Source organism: Mangifera indica, chromosome 1 (genome assembly GCF_011075055.1).
Source record: "Mangifera indica cultivar Alphonso chromosome 1, CATAS_Mindica_2.1, whole genome shotgun sequence".
In the NCBI taxonomy this organism is placed as follows: domain Eukaryota; kingdom Viridiplantae; phylum Streptophyta; class Magnoliopsida; order Sapindales; family Anacardiaceae; genus Mangifera; species Mangifera indica.
This window is the reverse complement of record NC_058137.1, coordinates 28,403,533-28,425,120: the sequence shown is the minus strand read 5'-3', so window position 1 is coordinate 28,425,120 and position 21,588 is coordinate 28,403,533. Positions and strand designations below refer to the sequence as shown.

Here is a 21,588-nt window from a genome sequence, read left to right as displayed (position 1 = left end):
TAATCTATAGCAAATTATTTTTTGTATTTAACATTCAGTGTAAAATGCAGAAAATAATTTTAGTTCATCTGATTACCTTCAAAATTTTAGGTTCATAAGTATTTGCAGTCACAAGATCTTAATCTTTGACTCAACAAATAAATAAAAAAGGAAAAAATAAATCATATTGTAGCCAATCTATGTCCTCTTTCACAATATCTGTGATCATTTGGACTTTTGCCTTTGCCTGCAACTTACTGTTCAAATTGGATTATCTCACGCACTAAAAGAATTTTTTTTAAATTGGTAGGTAAGAGTTTGAAATTACATCAAACCTCGGGTAGGAACATGTCTTTTGGCCTTTTAGATATATTGAAATTACATCCAACTCCTAAATGATATTTCTTGAAATCTATATGTGAAGACTATGACTAATCAATAATTCATGAAATAGTCCCTACTCTGAAAAAGTAATTTACTGTTTCCAAGAAAATAATGTTGGGAAGTAGTTTGTGTAATGATTTAGCTTTAGCATCAATATGGTCTAGTCATGCTAAGATTTGTTTTCTTTAACTTTTGAATAAAACGGGATAACAACACTGAGAGTTATCGAAAAATAGAAATGAAAAAAAAGTCATCATAGGAAATGAAAAAAAAAAAAAAAGATCTCAAAAGCTGGAACTCACTTTCTTGGTTGTTTATATAGAAAACTAGAATATACACATAGTTGACATTTGATACAATTTCTGTGCGAACACTAAGATGAATTTTTAGTAGATAACTATTCTTGTTGCCATTTTCAGTGATTGGAGATGTTTGTGTAAATGAATTGTGGAGGTGATGAGATGAATATAGGCTTCCTCTGGAAAAAGAAAATTAAAGCTCACAATTGTAATGATTTGATACATGCTACTTCCCCTGCATTTCAAGAAACAGGACATTCTGTTACAATTGATCAGTGAAAAATAGTACACTTGAACATACTAATTTCTTCTTCTCTTCAACCTTCTCACAGTCATTGGTTGCAGCTGTTCAACCATCTGTGAAAACCATTGTGGTTTTCTTGTTGTGAATACAATTTATCCCATGGAAAAGCCTAACACCAATCCACTTCCATAACCCATCAAAGAGATTTTCCAATGAAACAACCTCAATGCATTGTCTTCTGTTGTTGGTGATGGTGAACCATCATTACTACAAAACTCTCTTGCAACCGAACACCAAAACCAAATTGATCAAAATCTAAACTTTCTCTAAATTTGAATAAAAGATCAACATTTTTTTCACCGCCCACTTCTAGTATTCTTGTTCAGTGATTTGCTGGGCTCTGAACAGAAGTGTTTTAGTGTGTTGTGTATTGGTCGGCAAGAAAGAGATTTACCCTTAGAAAGCTCTTCATTAACAATCATATCCTTACAGTTTTCTTTCTAAATAATGCAAATAAAGAGAGAAAAATACACGGATAGCAAAAAATGATCTTCATGATTTTCTTGTAAGAGTGATTTTATTTAATGTTCATGATTTGTAAGACATAAAGCACATACAATGTAAGTAACAAGTTCAGATATTAACTGCATTTTGTGGAGCAGAAAGAAGTTGTAGCTTACCATCAACTTATGTCTTACAGCACTTCAAACAACAAAAATAACAAACAAAATACTATTTACAGAAACAAATGAAGCACTTTCATTTTATGCTTTGATGGAAATTTGGATTTACCGTGAAAACTTGCAAATAAAGGACTGCAGAAATATTATATATAGACCATGCTGATTCAATCGGTTGCGCTTCTTGCTCTTGTGAAGCACCTGTCTATGAAAAGAAAAGAAGCTTGAAAAATTTACGGAGTTTATATTCAGATTCTCGCAGAAGCGTTAATAAAAAAGTATACTATAAAAATCAAAGCACTAACATTGTTAAGTGCAGCACTTGAAGTAATTAATTTCTTCTTCTTAGATGAGTTCTTTTCACTATTTTTATGACTCTATGTCTCACTCTTTTAACCGTTATTACAAACTATAGAGGTCTTCCTGTTGTGAATACAATATATGTTAGATATGGTGACTCCAATTCAAGAAAGGTGTTTCAAATGAAGAATTGGGAGTTCTAGTATCAGAACAGGTGTTCAGTTGTTCATTGGTCACTCCAGAAGCGTTCTAGCCATTCCAGTCTGAACAGAACTGTTCCATTTGGAATGGGCTTCTTCCGTCTGAAATAGGCGTTTCATAAGATGGAATGGCCGTTTTCTCACAGATAAAAAAGCTGCAATTCATGAGTTCATTACTAAGTTGGGAGACTTATTTCAGTGATTAGAGTTTTGAGTAATACACTATATTCAATGGGGCTATTAATCTCTTGCATTCTCCTTGTAAGTAAACTTAAGTAAAGTAAATTTCTCTATCCTCTGCCCATATTGATTAGGCTAACAAGTAGGTAGAATTCTAACCATTCTAGTTACTCAAGTGTATTCGAAGAGGTCCAAACAATATGTACATTGAACCCGGATGTGTTAACTTCTGAAAATTATACTATATTTTTTAGTTCATGCAGAAAGGGGTAGAGGACTGAATGATTATATCAATAGTCTGACCAGCACCAATGTCTTGATATTTTTTAACTTATGAAAATAGGCGTTTCATAAGAAGGATGGAGATTATATGATGAAAATTATACTATATTTCCAGCATATATTTTTTAGTTCATGCAGAAAGTGATTGATATTTCTGTACACCTTACATTGTTATGGAGCTTACTTTATCTCTACTTTGAATTCCCTCAAGACAGAATCCTCTTCTTGCACAAAATGCGGGGGAAATAATTAACATCTGTTAGTATTGTGATAATGAGCCCTGTTCTGTGAAAATATATGAACATGAGAATGCAAATGTGTTGTGAAATTAATAGACCAAAACTTGATGAGGGTGGTTGTAGTGGTCCATCATCACTTGGAAGCTTGAATGCTCTTGAACTTTTAGACCTCCCTTCCAATAAGCTTGGTGGAAAATTTCCATGGCAGTTGGTAAATTTAAACTTTCTTCAAGTTCAATATTTGTCTCGAAACCAGCTCACGGGGCCCATTCCATGGGCACCCCATTTTGATGCCTTCCCAAATACTTCATAAGCTGGAAACTTGGGATTGCGTGGATTTCCTTCGTCAAAAAATATAGAAGTGATGGACCACAACAACCACCCTCATTATTAGAAGATGATAGAAAGTCTCGAAGACAGTAAATGGAGACACAGACATATTTGTTTCCAAGACAGTAGACCAAGACTTCATACAAGCTAATTAAATTACACTAAATGTTTGTGCAGAAATTGTCTCAACTCATGCCCCTTGGCTCATGGAGACGACAATTACACGATAGAAAATTACTGGAAACTAACAGCCACCTAATTAATAAGCCCTTCCTATTTCTTCACTACATGCTTTTTTCCGTTTATGATGGCCAGATTTTCCACATCACATATAATCTGCATCAGCAAAGTTTGACTTTTCAGCTATGGTGTTCTATAGCAAATTATTTTTTGTATTTAACGTTCAGTGTAAAATGCAGAAAATAATTTTAGTTCATCTGATTACCTTCAAAATTTTAAGTTCATAAGTATTTGCAATCACAAGATCTTGATCTTTGACTAAAAAAATAAATAGAAAAGAAAAAAATAAATCATATTGTAGCCAATCTATGTTCTCTTTCACAAAATCTGTGATCATTTGGTCTTTTGCTTTTGCCTGCAACTTACTGTTCAAATTGGATGATCTCACGCACCACAAGAATTTTTTTTCCGTATAAAACAAACTAGATAGGATGTGAGATTGGAAATTAACATAGACAATATTGCTTTCTAGTTAGTAGACCAAGATTTATAATCTTTGTTATTGACTTATAATTAACATAGACAAAGTAGGCTTATTTTAGATATACTGACTATTCCAAGTGCTAAACGATATTCTTGGAATGCATTTAGTGAAGGCCAACACTAATCAATAATTCATGAAGTAGTCCTTACTCCAAAAAATGTATTTACTTTTTCCATGAAAACCATCTAGACGATGAGTTTTATAGCCGGAGAGGTTAAGAGACGAATACAGTGACAGTATATGATGGAAAGAAGAGGTCGTTGGAGACAAAGATGATGGTCGAGGTGAAAAAAAAAAAAAACCCTAGGTTTAGGGGGGAGGAAATATGACTTTCCAAAATTGAAAAACTTTAAGTAAGGGTGAAATGATTGGTTTTTTAAAACCTAAGGGTGAATTATAATGAATTATATATTTTTTAATATTATTTAAAAAAAACAATTTTATCCTTATATCTAATTGAAAATTTTAACTAAATTTGACTCACAATTAAGACTTTAAGTTTTTTAAAGATGGCAGGTGGGGGTTTAGAATTATATCAAACCTTGGGTGGGAACAAGTCCTTGGGATATATTGACTATTCCAAGTCCTAAATGATATTTTCTAGAATGTATTGTGAAGACTAAGACTAATCAATATTTCATGAAGTAGTCCCTTCTCTGAAAAAGTTATCAACTCTTTTCGAGGAAAAAATGTTGGAAAGTCATATGTATAATGATTTAGCTTTAGCATCACCATGGTGTAGTCATGCTAAGTGAATTTTTTTTTTACCTTTTTAATAAAATGGGATAACAACATTGAGAGATATCAAATTATCACTTTTTTTTTTTAATTTAAGATACTAACCTTTCTATAATTCTGATTGAAGGTACCTTACAAATACAATTAATTTTTTTTGTTTTGTTTTGTTTTGGAAGTAAGACTACTATTATTTAACAACTATTCTCCTTTGTCTCACTCTTCAAATTTGTGTTGTAGAGAATGAAGCTAATCTGAAATTTCACTCATGTGTGAATGATATGGGGTTGGGATTTATCATATTATAACCAATCTAAGTTCTCTTTCGCAACATTTGTGATCATTTGGACTTTTGCTTCGGCTTATGACTTCCTGTTCAAAATAGATTATCTCAAGCACTATGCAAGTTTTTCTTCGTGGAACAAATTATACAAATTGGAAAGGGAAAATGAAAAGCACAGATCACAGTTTATGTTAAACGCGCTACTTGTGCAATCTACTCCGCTTGTTGTGAGACCAAGACTTCGTGCATGTTAAATTATTGAAGAAGACCTCTACCCCAATCCTCACGCTCAACTTTCTCTTTCTTTTTCAAGAAAATTTTAACCCTTTTTTGACAATATTATGGTTGTATTGACTCATAACGTTCACAATTTATATTCACAGGCATCGTAATCACAAAAGAAAAAGGAAACGGTCCTTTAAAAGCATAATCTTATCATTGGTCACATATGTATTCACCTTATCTTTAAACTTGAGTTGTACAAAGTTTCAGATTTTTGAATTATTAACTATCCAAAATTTTTCGAATATACTCTCAAATGATTTCATTGTGGGAAAAGTCATGTACCCTATTCTTCACCGCATCAGCCTAATTGTGAACAAGGATGAATATATATTGTGATCAACACAAATGGACTCAGTAATTTTGCTTGTATCATTAATTATACTGATGCGTTTGAGAAGAGAAAAGTTTAAAAAAAAAAAAAAGACATTAAACATCATTAACTTTTGCATAAGATATATCTCAATTAGTCTCCCTTAGTTTGGTCAATATGGGGATTCCATATCTAATTTCTTTGGCACCACTTTGAAAATGACATTGGTCATAATCAAGGAAATTAATCATAATGTAACTTTTGAAAACTGAAAAACTACATATAAGAGTGAAGTTATTAGTTTTTAAAATTTAAAAGAGATATAATAAATTATATATTTTTAATACTATTATTAAAATAACGATTTTATCCTTAAATCTAATTAAAAATTTTAACCGAATATGACTTACAAGTAAGATTTTGGATTTTTAAAAATTGATAGATAAAATTTTAAAATTACATCAATGATCAAACCTTGGGTGGGAACAACTCTTTTGGGCTTTTAGATATATTTACCATTCCAAGTCGACTAATTAATAATTCATGAAGTAATCCCTACTACTCTGAAAAAGTAATTTACTCTTTCCAAGAAAATAATGTTGGAAAGTAGTTTGTATAATGATTTAGCTTTAGCATCAATATGGTCTAGTCATGCTAAGTTATGCTTTTCTTTAATGTTTTAATATAACGGGATAACAACATCGAGAATTATCGAAATATCACTTTTTTGGTTGGTTGAAAGTACTGATCTTTTTGTAATTTTGATTAAAGGTATCTTGCAAACACAATTAGAATTATTTGTTTTATTTTGTTTTGAAAGTAAGATGATTAGCTTGGTACCTTCAATAAAAAAAATAGTGAAATTACTCATTTCAATAGAAAAACTTGAAAGATCCACTATTTTAATATTAAAAAAAGACACTTCGATACTTTCAAATATTGTTATCCCATTTATATTCATATAATATAGTGGTATGCAGAGTATTATATATAGGTTCAATATATATTTGAACAAGAGAAAGTGAGATTAAGCAAAACATGAGTTTACATTTTTCTTACCAAGTTCACAAGAATGATGATTTTCGTAGACAATATGCCTGAAATCACAAATTCAACAAAATAAGAAGAAAAATGTGATGTAAACTAAACCACATATTAGACATAAATTGCGTGTGATTGAACGAAATGGAGACATATAATTGTTTTCTTGTCGGTAGACCAAGAACTTGTGCTGATTAAATTATTGGAGTCCTCTACCCCGATCTTCATGATTATTTATATCATCTATCAATTTATTTTGTCTTTCAAAAGTTGTAATCAATTGGATAGGGCTAGATTCAAGCCGAACTGAGCTCGGCTTGCAACTAGTTCGGGCTCGGCTCGATTCATATATAGGCGGCTCGAGCTCGATTCGGTTCGGCTCGGTTCGGCTCGTTTTTTATTATCAAAACGACATCATTTTTAATATATATTGATCAAAACGATGTCGTTTTATATAAAAAAATTTTTAAAAAAATTTACCGAGCCAGCTCGATCGAGCCGAGCTGAGTCCGGCTATTTTCGGGCTCAACCGAGCCGAGCCCGAGCTCGAGTCCAGCCCTACAATTGGACTTTTGCTTCCATGCATGACAAAATTGGACTTTTGCTTTCATTATTGGAGAAGTCATGCACTCCCCATTCTTCACTGCATCAGCTTAATTGTGAACAACTCACATGGACTTAGTAATTTTTTTCATTTGACCAAGTATACTGATGTGTTTGAGAAGAGAAAAGTTAAAACAAACACATTAAACATCATTAACTTCTGCATAAGATATATCTCAGTCTTTTATTAGTGATTTCAAAAAATAATTTAATTAGATTGACAACGTAAAATAACTCTTATATATTTTAGAAAATACACAAATCAAATATTTAACATAATATATGATAATTTAATCAATTACAATGCTAATTTATAATTGAAAATATTTTAAAAGCATTTAAGTAAAATAATACTTAGTATTTTTTTATTATTTTAATTAAATACAATAATCATTAATACATATTAAACTTTATCAAACATAATAATAATTTATATTTAATAATCTTATAAAACAACTTACTTTTGTAATAATCTCTATTTTTTTATAAAATATTAATTACACCAAACAATTAACTATTTTATACTATTCAAAATAATTAACAAAGAAAAAAAAGTTAGTGACAAACTTATATCATTTAATTCCAGAAAATCTTAATCGACATTTCTCACCCTCTCTCACTCAACGTAATTTTAGGCCCAAATTAAGCTATCAGGTGGGATCTACTCTCATCCTATTTTGAATAAATTGGCACTTAAATTTTGAAAGCTACATGAAGGATGATGCTTATGCCCTTTGAAAATGACATTAGTAATTTATAAGAAGTTTACATATGGTTGGCCAAGACTTTAAATTAGTTTCTGATGTAGTGATCCTCCATTTTTCATTTCTATATATAATGATACATCTTCTTGTGATTTCACCATAATTAAGTAAAGATGGGTTGTCTAACATACTCTTATCAACTTCTCTTCCTCCAATTTTTCCTCTTCTATTCTCAAACTTGTGCAACACTTTGTTCTCATCACCAGACTGTTGCATTACTCCAGTTCAAACAACTCTTTTCCTTCAAAAATACTTCTACCTCTTATTGTGAAAATAGGCATGTCATTTCTTATCCAAAAATGATGTCTTGGAAAGAGGATGTTGATTGTTGCTATTGGGATGGGGTCACATGTGATTCAGTGACTAATCATGTGATTGGCCTCGATCTTAGTTGTAGTTGGCTTTATGGAAACATCCCTTCAAACACTAGCCTCTTTCTTCTTCCTCAATTGAAAACACTCAATCTAGCTTTCAATGATTTTAAACTCTCTAAAATTTCCCCTGATTTTGGTCGAATGACCAGTTTGACATGCCTAAATCTCTCATTTTCAAACTTTAGTGGTCACATTCCATTTGAGATCTCACATTTGTCTAAATTGGTTACACTAGACTTGTCCTCAAACTATTTTGAGATTTATAGTTTTCCTGTGAGAATTGAAAGACCAGTTTTTGAAATGCTAGTTCAAAATTTGACGATGTTAATAGACCTTGTTCTTGATTTTGTGGACATGTCCTCCATCATGCCTAGTTCAATGAAGAATCTATCTTCCTCTCTGACTTCTCTAAGCCTATGGTATTGTAAATTGCAAGGGAACTTTCCAATTGATGTCTTTCGCCTACCAAATTTGCAGATCCTTTCATTAGGACGTAACTTCAACTTAACAGGTAATTTTCCCAAAGTTAATTGGAGTACACCACTCAAGTCTTTGTATGTCTTTGACATGAGCATGTCGGAACAGTTACCAAACTCAATCAGTAATCTCTTGTACTTGAGGGAACTAGGTCTTCAGAACTGCACTCTACAAGGATCAGTTCCTGCAATACTTGGAAACCTTACACAACTTACATCTTTGGATCTCTCATATAACAATTTTAATGGTCAAATACCATCATTTCTTTCACATCTTGCCAATCTTCAAGATTTATCTCTTTCATACAACAATTTTGTTGGTCAATTTCCTAAATTTTTTTTCAACTTAACACAACTTCAGCATTTACACTTGTCAAGTAATCAACTCACTGGCCCAATACCATCATTTCTTTCAAATCTTGCCAATCTTCAGGATTTATCACTTTCGTACAACAATTTTATTGGTAGATTTCCTAAATTTTTTTTTAACTTAACACAACTTCAGTTTTTATCCTTGTCAGATAATCAACTCACTGGCCCAATACCATCATTTTTTTCAAACCTTGCCAATCTTCATGATTTACATCTTCAGAACAATAGTTTTATTGGTCAATTTCCTGAATTTTTTTCCAACTTAACAAAACTTCAGTCTTTAGACTTGTCGAGTAATCAACTCACTGGCCCAATTCCAGTTTGTTTTGTTAACTCATCACAACTTTCTTATCTCTCCTTGTCAAGTAATCAATTAACTGGCCCAATCCCAAGTTCAATCTCTGAACTTGTGAGTCTAAAATACCTTGATCTTTCTTCAAATAGTTTAAGTGGTATTACAGAGTTTCACATGTTTTCAAAGGTCAAAAACCTTAGGTACCTTTCTCTTTCTCATAACAATTTGTATGTGATCACTACCGGATTCAATGTCAACTCATCATTTCCTCAATTTGAATCTTTGCATTTATCTGCTTGCAACATCAGTGAATTCCCAGGTTTCTTAAGAAGACTAGATCATTTATCTCAGCTAGATCTTTCTGAAAATAAAATCCATGGTCACATACCAAACTGGATGTTAGAGATTGGAAAGGATACTTTATCCGGGCTAAATCTTTCCCACAACTCTCTCACAGGCACAATCCAGCTTCTATGGAAAAATCTTCAATATCTAGACCTTCATTCTAACATGCTCCAGGGATCGCTTCCAATTCCACAGCCTTACATGAGAATAATTTCACTGTCGAACAACAATTTGATTGGGGAGATACCAGACTTGATCTGTAATATGAGCTTCATTGAGATTTTAGATCTGTCAAATAATAGTTTAAGTGGTATCATTCCAGAATGCATGGGGAATATTAGTAGTCTTCATGTGTTGGATCTGCGGAAGAATAGATTTAATGGCTCCATTCCAAGAACATTTGCAAAGGGAAACAACTATAGGACCCTTAACTTCAACAACAATGAATTGAAAGGGTCAATTCCACGATCATTGATCAACTGTTCAAGGCTCGAAGTTCTTGATCTTGGAAATAACAAGATAAATGACATGTTCCCACATTGGTTAGGAAATCTTCCAGAGCTACAAGTGTTGGTTCTTCGTTCCAACAAATTACACGGTTCTAATTGGGGTTGTTCTAATACCAAAAATTGTTTTCCTAAGTTGAGAATCTTTGATCTCTCAAACAACACAATTAGTGGTCTTTTGCCAACCAGGTATTTCAAAAGTCTTACTGCCATGATGGACTTTGGTGAAGCTGAGAGGAGGTTGCAATACATGGGTGAGAATTATTATCAAGATTCTGTGATGGTAACTTGGAAAGGATTTGAGTATCAACTAGTGAAAATTATCACTATTTTCACTACTATTGATTTCTCAAATAACAATTTTCATGGAGAGATTCCAGAAGTAATTGGGAAGCTTCATGCTCTTCGTCTTCTCAATCTTTCTCAAAACAACCTAATAGGTTGTATCCCACCATCTATTGGGAATATGAGTGACTTGGAATCCTTAGACCTTTCTTCAAATAAGTTAGTTGGGAAAATTCCTTGGCAATTGACCAAATTGAATTTTCTTGGATTTCTGAATTTGTCAAAAAACCATCTCAGTGGACCCATACCTCGAGACAACCATTTCGATACCTTCCCAAACAATTCATATGATGGGAATTTGGCATTATGTGGATTTCCTTTGTCAAACACATGTGAAACTTATGAGAAGACACCACAACCACTCTCAAAATCAGATGATGGAGAATCTTCAAATGGTTTTGGTTGGAAAGCAATGTTGATTGGCTACGGATGTGGAATGGTATTAGGAGTTACGATGGGATATCTTGTGTTCTCAACAGGAAAGCCTCTATGGGTTATAAGGATTGTTGAAAGAAGGCAACCTAGGAAGGGGAGAAGGTTGAACAACAAACGTGGAAGAAGAAGCACTTAATTGATTCAAAAAGTTCTCATGGGTGAGTATTAGTGCAAACTAGCTTGTTGATAATATGCAGTATTTTTTTTTTTCTCTTGCTTTGAATCTTGTGTATTTTTTTTTCCATACAAGCTGTCAATCGCTATGTAATAAATCCTTTAATAAAATGTTGAAGGGTGGACTCTGTCGTGTGGTTTCTTTTCATTATTTAAATTAGTTAATCTCATCAAACAACATAACAATATATAATCTAATACTCTTATTTTACATTCATTAACATTTACAGTCATAGGAAACTTTACTTTAAAGTAGAAAATTAATATGAAGTCATGACTCATTAAGAACTGATGGAATTTGTATTCATAAATATTTTTGTTTACTGAGTGACATGGATATTTTCGATTAATGAAAACTCTTCTCATTGTTCTATTCAGCTCATTCTCCTTTCTCTTAGCATTCTTTCCATCAAATTAATTGTTTACATTCTGGAAACCGTATGAAATTGTTGAGTATTGTATCAGAGTCCTCTAGCTCAATCCTCACTGCATCAACCTACGGACAATTTCTGCATTTCAGACTAATACAAGAATGTTTAATAACCACAAATTTGTCTTATCATCTATTCATTTAATTTCGTTTTCAACAGTTGCAATTAAGAACTGTCAAAACCTGAGAAACTTTGGATCAAACATCCTTCAACAACAATCTGTTCTGTCCATAACTCCACACCCTACATTAATTTTCTGCATTTTCCACAACAAAAAACTCTGAAAAGAAGGGTTTAGTGTGTTGTGTATTGGTCGGTGAGAAAGAGATTCACCCTTAGAGATGTTTGTGTATATGAATTGCGAAGGTGATGAGATGAATTTAGGCCTCCTTTGGAAAGAGAAACATGACATTCTGATACATGCTACTCCCTCTGCATTTCAAGAAACAGGACATTCTGTTACAATTGATTAGTGAAAAATAATACACTTGAACATACTAATTTCTTCTTCTCTTCGACCTTCTCACAGTCATTCGTTGCAACTGTTCAACCATCTGTACAAACCATTGTGGTTTTCTTGTTGCGAATACAATATATCCCATGGATATTCCTGACACCAATCCACATCGATAACCCATCAAAGAGATTTTCCAATCAAACAACCTCTATGCATTGTCTGCTGTTATTGGTGATGGTGACCCATCATTATTACAGGTCTTTGACAATGGCGGACCACACAACCCGGGGTTTCTGATGAAGGAGTCATTTGGAAATGTTTTGAGTTGATTTCCTTGAGGTATAGATCTCATAATAAGTTGTAAGAAAGGTTCAATACCGAAAGAAATGATAAATTTGCCAATTGATTAAAAATTTCTCCTGAAAGCTTGTTGAAAGAGAGGTCTAATAACTCAAGTTGTGTTAAATTTCCTGTTAATGATGGGACATAATCTCTTAGATTATTGTGAGAAATGTTGAAGACTATGAGTGAATTAAGCTTTCCAATGGCTTCTGGAATCAACCCTCGAAATTGGTTGCTTGACAAATCCAAAGCTATGAAGTGATTAGAACTCTCTCTATATCTAGGTCAGCTCCTTTCAAAGTGAAAATAATAGAATAATATGAACCAAAACCTGAGTGCAACATTATTCTTATCCCCTTGCATCATAGATTTAAAATTTTCAAGATATCTTGTTGGCAGATTTCCAGTGAACTGATTGTAAGAAAGGTCAAGGATTTGCAACTCAGACAAGACAGAACTTGTATCAGGATCACCAATGGGACCATAAAATCTATTACATCTCAAGACAACTACTTGCAAATATGGAAGATTTCCTATCCATTCAGGAAATTTATCATTAATCATGTTAGTTCCAACATCAAACACTTCCAACCACAAGCAATTAGCCAAAGGGTGCAATGGTCCCTCCAACTTATTACCATGTATCTGATGTAGCGTGTTGAATTGAATACTTGCCAAAGCATTGGGTAATAGGTCCACTCAAGCTAATATTAAATAATTCCAGTTATTGAATAGATGATAAGCTGCAAAACCATGAAGGGATCAGTCCAGAGAGTTTATTGTTTGCAACTGAAAGAAGAATCATTGAAGCAAGTTTGATCTAAGGTCAAGATATTGCAGGTTTATCATGGATGGATTTTGCTCAAAACTTGTAAAGGAATTCTGAAAGAGATTTAGGAAGTACAGTTTCCTCCACAATTCTGTTTCATGTTGGGCAATTTGACCATAAATTCTGTTGCTAGAAATGTCCAAATATTGCAGATTTCTCGAATTCTTTAAGAAATAAGGGAATCCAGTTAAGCTGCAATGAGAGGAACTGAAAAACCAAAGGTTCAGCAAGGTGAAGTTGAGAGTATTGTGGGCTAATTCTAGTAGGCTATTATATGAAAGTACAATTACTTGGAGTTTTTCAAGTTTTTGAAACATTTCAGACATCAGAATCTCACTCAAGTTGTTTAATGAAAGGTCAACAGAAGAGAGGTTCAAAAATTCAAACATGGCATTTGGAACTGGACCTTGAATCCCATTACCCACCACACCCCCACCACCCCCACCGCACCCCCCGCCCCTACACCACCACCCCCACCCCCCCACCCCCCCCCCCCCCCCCCCCCCCACCCCCCCCCCACATTACTTAGATAAACATTACTTAGTTTATCTAAGTAATGTTCTCTTATCGGTTTTTTTCCAATCCATAAATCTATTTCTGAAATTTTTTTAATCAGTGAGCCATATGTTACTGAAGATGAGTTGAAGCTGATGTTGCATGGAGCTGAGTTGAGTGGGGCAATAGAGGAGGAAGAACAGGTAGTAAAATTAACTAATTATATTTTTCTTCTATTTTCATGTTTTGACATTAAATATAAGTAATCTTGTTTAGTTTCCGAACTGTGGTAATCAGAGAAATCTGTAAAGCCATGAATTTTATTCTTCATCCTATTGCCTTCTTGCCATTTCTTGGCAGAATAGATTGCTGACTAGTTAATTGTCCTTATCCAAGTTGATATGGCTCATTTTGTTTATTTCACTTTTTTTTTTATAGCTAAAGGGGCATTTTTTATTAAAACGAACTTACTACCTACAAAGTATTGTCATCTATTTGTGATTTTTTTAACTGCTTATTACCTCAAGAAATTATATAAAACTTTCCAAGAATTTGTTTTTATGGTTCAAATGCTCTTTTCTTAAGAATTTCTTTGCAGGATATGATTGAAAATGTGTTAGAGATAAAGGATACACACGTTAGAGAGGTGATGACGCCTCTTGTTGATGTAGTTGCAATTGATGCCAGTACCACTCTTGTTGATTTCCACAACTTGTGGGTGACTCATCAGTATTCAAGGTAAACTAATTCTTACTTGTAGTTTGTTTCAGTGACTGCATATCAAAACAGTGAAGAAGTCTGAGGATGGTTGTTTAGGGTTCCTGTGTTTGAGCAACGCGTTGACAATATTGTGGGCATTGCTTACGCAATGGATCTGCTGGATTATGCTCAGAAGGTCAGGGGATTTCTATTTTTGTTTCTCCCTCTCTTAGGTTAGTAGCACGTTTCTTATTGATTTTATGCAACAATCTCATAGTGTGCAGAATTTTTTATCTTTCAATTTTGAAGGGGGATCTCCTAGAAAGTACTGCAGTGGGGACATCGCCCAAAAACCTGCATACTTCGTGCCTGGTAATCCTTATGGCCAATTTTGAGTTGATGCTTTGTTTTTTAAATGAAACTTATTGTATTATTTTTTTTATGTGAGTCAGTTGTTTATATCATCTGTCTGAATTTAATAGGATTTTGTTATTGGTTTTGAAGATTCAATGTCAGTTTGGAATCTTCTCAGAGAGTTTCGCATTAGGAAAGTTCATATGGCTGTTGCTCTAAATGAGTCTGGTGGAACTGTGGGGGTATGTACTTGGATAACTCAGATAGTACTTTTGACCTTCAGTTTTGATGGCCTAACCCTGGAAGATGTTGTTGAGGAAATTGTTGATGAAATCTTTGACAAAAATGATTCAAAAGTAAATCTCACTGTTAATATTTCTCTTTGTAATAACTTTGCTCAATGATAGACATAATACAGGTTTTCAGTAATTTTTCATCATTATATGGATTTATTTGCATTATCTGCCCTTTATCATTCAATAAGAGGAGGAGATCCAGAAAAAAACTGGCTACATTGTGATGCGAGCAGAGGGAATAGATGATGTGGATGCTAATACATCTATTGATCAGCTCTCTGAAGACTTAAATATCAAAATGCTGGAGGTATGATATTCCTTCAAGTAATGCTGTGTTGATGCCAGTATTAATGCCTCTCTAATGTTTATGTTAAAATGTATATTGATTAGCTAGGACGTGAAGTACTTATGGTGGCAGGATTACCCTGTCACATTTATAATTGTGAAGCATCCTTAATTCCCCTTCATCTGTAGAAACCTGTTGATGGATAAACTTTATTGAGATTATCCCTTTATCCCTATTTGAGGGACTAGTACTGGTAATTCTTATGATAATTTAGTAGTATTTCATTACGGCCAAAAAGAATTTGATTAATCACAGTAATACACTATATGTTTACCATGATCTGTTGACTGATCTGAGACTATTTAACTACTGGGTTATGCATTGATGTCAATGGGTAAAAGCTGTATCGTGATAGTCTTCCTTGTGCACATTGGGGCTACTATCTGATGTTTCAACTGAAGAAATTGTACTTGATTATATGCTGTTTTAAGTCTCCATGATTGCTTAATTTCACAGAGTTACCTTTTTCTTTCCTATTAATTTATAGGATCATCAGTATGAGGTTTTATATGTGAGGCCTTTGGATACATTCCAAGGACTGGTGAGAGTTTGAAAGTGGTCCTTGAAAAGGAAAACCAGGAAGAAAACGAAGAACATGATGAATCTGGATCTGACTGCCAAGAATTGAAAGAAAAGCATCTAATTTACAAGCTCGAGGTATGGTCTCAATCCATTTGTGCTACATTTACTCATGGAAGATCCAGCAAGTAAAATTGTGGCTATGGTTTTATTTTAGGGCTTAGGGTCTCAAGCTTGCAACCTTGTAGCTCATCAAGTTTGAGCTCAAGCTTTGCCTAAATACAATTGAGTTAAGTAATACTTGGCTAAATTGCATATCTAGTAATCAATACCAAAAGAATCAACTATATCTTCCCTTGTTTAGTATCATGCATGGTGAACTATGTTTTCCCTGTGTGTAAGTAAACCTTCAGATCCCAGTACTATCAATCTATCATTTGTTTTTTCTACCATGTTTTGTGTTACGTGGGTTTGGTCGATAAGATAAGACAGCGGTGTCCACGGATTTTAGATTCTTGAAATAACCTATGAATTTATACATGTGGATCATACTTATAGTGGTTGCAAGTCCTGTGAAATATCATTTGACCATTAGTTCAAGCATGTTATTTTATTCTGATTTTCTAGTATGCTAAATTTAAAGATTTTAGAATCTGATGAGTCCTACTCCGAACACACTACAAGATTCACTGAATAACTTCTCCTTTCAATCCTTATAAGTGCATGCTCAAACAAGTCTTTTTTTTTTTATTATTAGTAGCTTTAACCGTTATTCTTGTTGTCGTCAATGCAGATACTAGCCGGAAATGCCAGAAACGTTAGTGCTGTTCGGTTTGAAAGGATAAACAATGATGAAGCGAAGTTTAAGGCAAAAGAAGAAACTCGCTTGGTTCCTAAACTCGTGAAGAGAAAATGGAGCAGTGACGATGAATCAGACAGTAACGATTATGACAGTGATGCATACTCAAAAAGACTAGAGGATGATCCCTCTGGTGACCATGTAATTTCTGAACATGTGGGTGGTCGTTATGACACCACTGTAAAAACATAGTTACATCGCACTTTTTTCATTAACAAAACTATGTTCACTAACAAAGAATATTAATTTTTATTCTTACACTAACATGAACAGTGGTTAAAACATTGAGAAGTTAATGAATTTTAATTTTTTTTCTTTTCAACTAAAAAGAAGTATCAACAGCTTAACAATGGCAGTTTTTTCTACAGGGCCATAAGTAGTTCCCTGGAAGAAAAGTATGTGTGGTCTGAAGGGCAGAATACCTGCTCAAAGAAATAGCCATGGAGAGGTTCTTATCTTAAGTGGTGTGTGTGTTCGCAAAAACCCTTTTAGAACTAAAGCTAGAATATGTTGACTTCATAAAATATATTGACTTGAAGAATTCCAACTTCCATCATGTACTTAGCGTAATAAAGTATGTCAACTTCGTGCACATCCATTCTATACAGTTGAATGGACTTGAACTCATAACAGTGCTGGCAATTCGTAGAACCAAAGCAAGATTACATTAGCTTAGTGTCAATGAAAGGAAGTCGTTCATATAATCCATAAAAGGTGGATCTTCAGTTCTTGAAACTTGCTTAATATTCCATATACACCATGTGCAACATTTACTGGGCAAATTCTCAAGTGTTGGTCTTTCCATTTAAAGTTCAAAATGAAGCTCCTTTTCTTCATATCATATTGCAAAACATCAATTCTTTAGAATCTCTAAACAATAGCCTAACTGTATTTTTGGCTGGCTAATATGAAGGTAAGAAAGAAGCTTCATTATTCTATCTATAATTTGCATGGACTCTAAGGAAATCCCACATCGACGATGCTAAGAGAAGATGGGTTAAATTTCGGTGTGTTCAGAGTGTTTCATTATGATGGTAATGTTATTTGATATTTAATTTTGCAGCAAAGGATAGTCACAAAGGTGCAAGTGACACGTGAGAAATGCAGGTCCAAGACCATGGAGACAGCCGCCGCCGCAGATGGTATTAAATTTTGATAAAATAATAAATAAAAATCAGCCATTTGCCAATATTTTATTATCTTTATATTGTTTAATTTTTTGTGACTGATGTAATATAATATAGGTGTAATCTCTGTGGCATTAGAGGGGGAAAAACAAAGACAAATTGGTGGTGGTCGCTGATGGAGTTGATGCAGCCGACTTGACAATCCAACTGAGCAAGAAGCTTGGCCATGCGAGCTTAAAAATGGTGGAACAAGTAGAGGAGAAACAAGACAACAAAATTGAAGCCGAAGAAACAAAACCATCTACCAGTTCAAGTCCTCCGACCTCACCATATCCATCAAGTTATTATCATGGCAGTGGTGAGTATGAGCTATGGAAAGTTTTTTACGATCCTCAGCCTGCAGCTGGCCCCTGTGCAATCATGTAAATTCAACTTCTATTCAATTCTTTTCCCCTCTTCTTCTTCACACTATATGGTATGAAACTTCCGTATTTATATGTAGTGTAACTTATAATAAGAGCTTCAACAGGAATGCATATACATTTACCAAATCAAGATCATATGTTAAATCAATAAAAGCAAAGATTTTTACTGAAGTATACTTCCTCATTAGTAAATATGGGAATGGAAAAAAAAACAGTATGTGAATTGTACTAGTGTAATACAATAAATAATGAAAAATACATTTGTAAAAAAAGACCGATAAAATTTGTATACGGGAAAAGTACAGAAATGTATATACGGATTTAATACGACACATCATCAATAATATGTTTCTAAAAATACAGTAATATCATAATTATTTTAGTATTTTTCATGAATCTACTATTGAAAATTAAAAATTCTTTTGAATGTATTTAATACACAAATAATACACATATTTATTTACTATAGTATATTTGCATCAATACAGTATAAACTCACGTGAATAATCGTCTTCCATATCTAAAATTTACAAAGATTGTAAAAGGAATACTTGAATCAAAGGAAGTATTATCGAAGAATAAAATATATAAAATAATCTATAATGTGTAATAAAATGTCTAGTCCTTCACGTTCTTTAAACAAATATAACAAATTAAGTTTATTTTCATCCAATTATATATTTAATTATAAATTATATAAAATTATTTTGAATATTATTTTTAAGCAGTTAAATAGTTCAATTTTTAATTTAACCAGACTATCCCTTCCACTAGGTTGACATTTAATCCAATTCTGAAAACATTAGTTTAAATATATTCTTTTACCACCAATGTGTTTTTATGATTGTAATATACAATTGATGCGTTTCATATAAAAGCATATAGGATTGATAGATCAATGCATTAAAATTTGGCATAACAATATATTAAGTTGTCATATATATATAAATACATATATATACATATCTACCATTTCTGCTTATTACAAAATTCTGAATGGACTAAGTTAACAGTTTAATAACAATCATTCCCCCAACTCTAAGTGATTCCATCAAGATACTATCGAAATTTTCTACTGGTTCTGGTAATTGACTTATAAAATGTTGACTTCAAATCAATTTTATAAATTGGCTTGAACTCAAGACACTGTTGAATCTATTAAAAGTCAAGCAAGCAAAACTATATCAACTCACATGTATTAAAGGAATTATATTGGTAAATAAAATCCATAAAGTGTGGATCTTGCGCTCTTGAAACTTAATTTGCATGCAATGCAAGTTCATTAACTTGGCCAAACTCACATGCATTTACATAATATATTGGATTCAATATCTATATATAGCTGTTTTAATTTGTTCTTTATCATAAGGTGACACAGCCAGTTCATTATAATCTCTATGCAATAACAAACACAGGCTGAATAACTATGAAGGTAAGCTAGCTATGACATTATCAATCTGTCTCTTTGATTGATCCTTTTTTTTTTCAAGGAAGATGATCTTTTTTTTTTTTGGTTGTTGTTGTTGTTAGCTTCATTGTAATGCATGTTAGTACTTTGATGGTGCAGCAAAGGATAGCGATCAAGGTGGACGTTATAAAATGTGACAACTGCAGGTCCAAGGCCATGGAGACAGCCTCCAGCATGGATGGTATATATGTTGAATTTTGATAAGAAAATGGAGGAAACGCAAACCATTTTGCCACATTTTGATGTTAATCTAAAGTGTTTTGTGATATGATAATAGGTGTAATCTCAGTTAGATTGGAGAAGAGAGAAAATATAATGGTGATTGGAGATGGAGTTAATGCAGCTAAATTGTGCAAGAACTTGAGAAAGAGACTTGGGTTTGCAAGCTTAGAAATTCTGGAGGATGTGAAAGAGGAAACTGAAGATAATTATGAGGCAAATGAAAATCCAAATACATTTGCATCATATACATCAAGTTGCGAAAAGTGTAGAGATCCTGACTCATGCTGTTGCACCATTCTTTGATGTAAAATATTCCTTCCTTTCCCCTTTCTAAAATTTATAGCCCTGTTTGTTTTTTAATTGTACATAGGAAAATGTGTTTAATTCGTTGATTCCTCGACATTACTTTAATTGTTTCTTAATGTACCCCTAAGTATATCCTTTTATACGAGATTTTTTATATTAATACAATTTTGTAATTAATTAAGGGGTTGGGCCTCGCATTATGTCTGTAAATAATGTTATCTTGATCTCTAAATAGTAGAAAGTGATGAATTATTTGTTTTAAACTTTGTCAGTTTCACAATTTTTGTCCTTAAAAGACGTTCTGTAAGGAAGAGAGTTACGATAAGTTTATATCGGCACAATCCTCTCCACCCGTCGGATACGGTATTTTTAGTAATCAACAAGAAGAAATTTAAGGAATAGGAAGGATATATGTCATAAGGAATATTATTTTTTCCTCGTCAATTTGCCTTGAACAAGAAGCGGATGTTGTCATAATCTTCAACAAGGCATATCAAGTTCCAAGCATTAGAAGGATAAAGATTTCAGCATCAGCATAATACCTTTATATATGAAAAGCCAACACTGTCATGAAAAACACTTGTTTTTAGAACTGATATAACAATAAAGTTCCGAGCATTTAGTAGTGAATAATCGTGTTTGTCAGTAAAAGAACAAGGAAGATAAAAGGGAAGTCGAGGCAATACTTCATACACATGACATCGTGCATGATGCACACCAGCAATAAAATATGACCTAATTATGAGTCACAGTCTATAATATATAAGGAATGGCCATGTGATAATATGATACAGCTTTAAGAGAATCACCAATTTCAGCATCATCACATGGCTTCATGCTAAGTTAAATATTTGTATACAGAAAGTCAATACACGATATAATTTCAACTTGTTCATTCAGAAAAAAAATATTTTCTTGATTATGAATGAAAATTGTTTCAGTCTTCTCTCTCAAATAGATAAGCTCAATTCCTATCTATCCAATATTTTTTTGATCTGTAGCAAAGTCTCATTCATGGCCGTGTAAATTGTATTTCTGATGATATTTGGTTTATTTGAATTTCTCATAGAATAATTGTAACACAATTTGTCATGATTTTATTTTAATTCAAAGGCTATTTTAACTAATTTCTTACGATAGAAGATACTTATATATATTTAATATTTCTCATATTTTGTCGATATGAGATTTAATTATGAATATTACTATATAACTAATTTTTTGTAATA

The 21,588-nt window shown here is 32.9% G+C and overlaps 1 protein-coding gene and 2 pseudogenes across 1 annotated transcript; all 3 read left to right on the top strand.

Annotated features, from left to right (window-relative positions):
- The first annotated feature begins 7,993 nt into the window (after positions 1–7,993).
- On the top strand, positions 7,994–17,117 carry LOC123210734 (annotated as a pseudogene).
- Positions 17,118–17,718: 601 nt separating this feature from the next.
- LOC123197183 lies at positions 17,719–18,452 on the top strand (annotated as a pseudogene).
- Positions 18,453–19,789: 1,337 nt separating this feature from the next.
- LOC123197086 (heavy metal-associated isoprenylated plant protein 47-like) lies at positions 19,790–20,356 on the top strand. Its single transcript, XM_044611282.1, has 3 exons — positions 19,790–19,795; positions 19,931–20,012; positions 20,109–20,356. The coding sequence occupies exons 1-3, from the start codon at positions 19,790–19,792 to the stop codon at positions 20,354–20,356; spliced, it is 336 nt and encodes a 111-aa protein (XP_044467217.1).
- Positions 20,357–21,588: the final 1,232 nt, after the last annotated feature.

What these genes read in the sequence shown, in the direction of transcription:
- LOC123197086 (XM_044611282.1), top strand. An exon ending in GACAGCCTCCAGCATGGATG is followed by an intron (nt 20,013 to 20,108) that starts GTATATATGTTG and finishes ATATGATAATAG; the next exon opens with GTGTAATCTCAGTTAGATTG.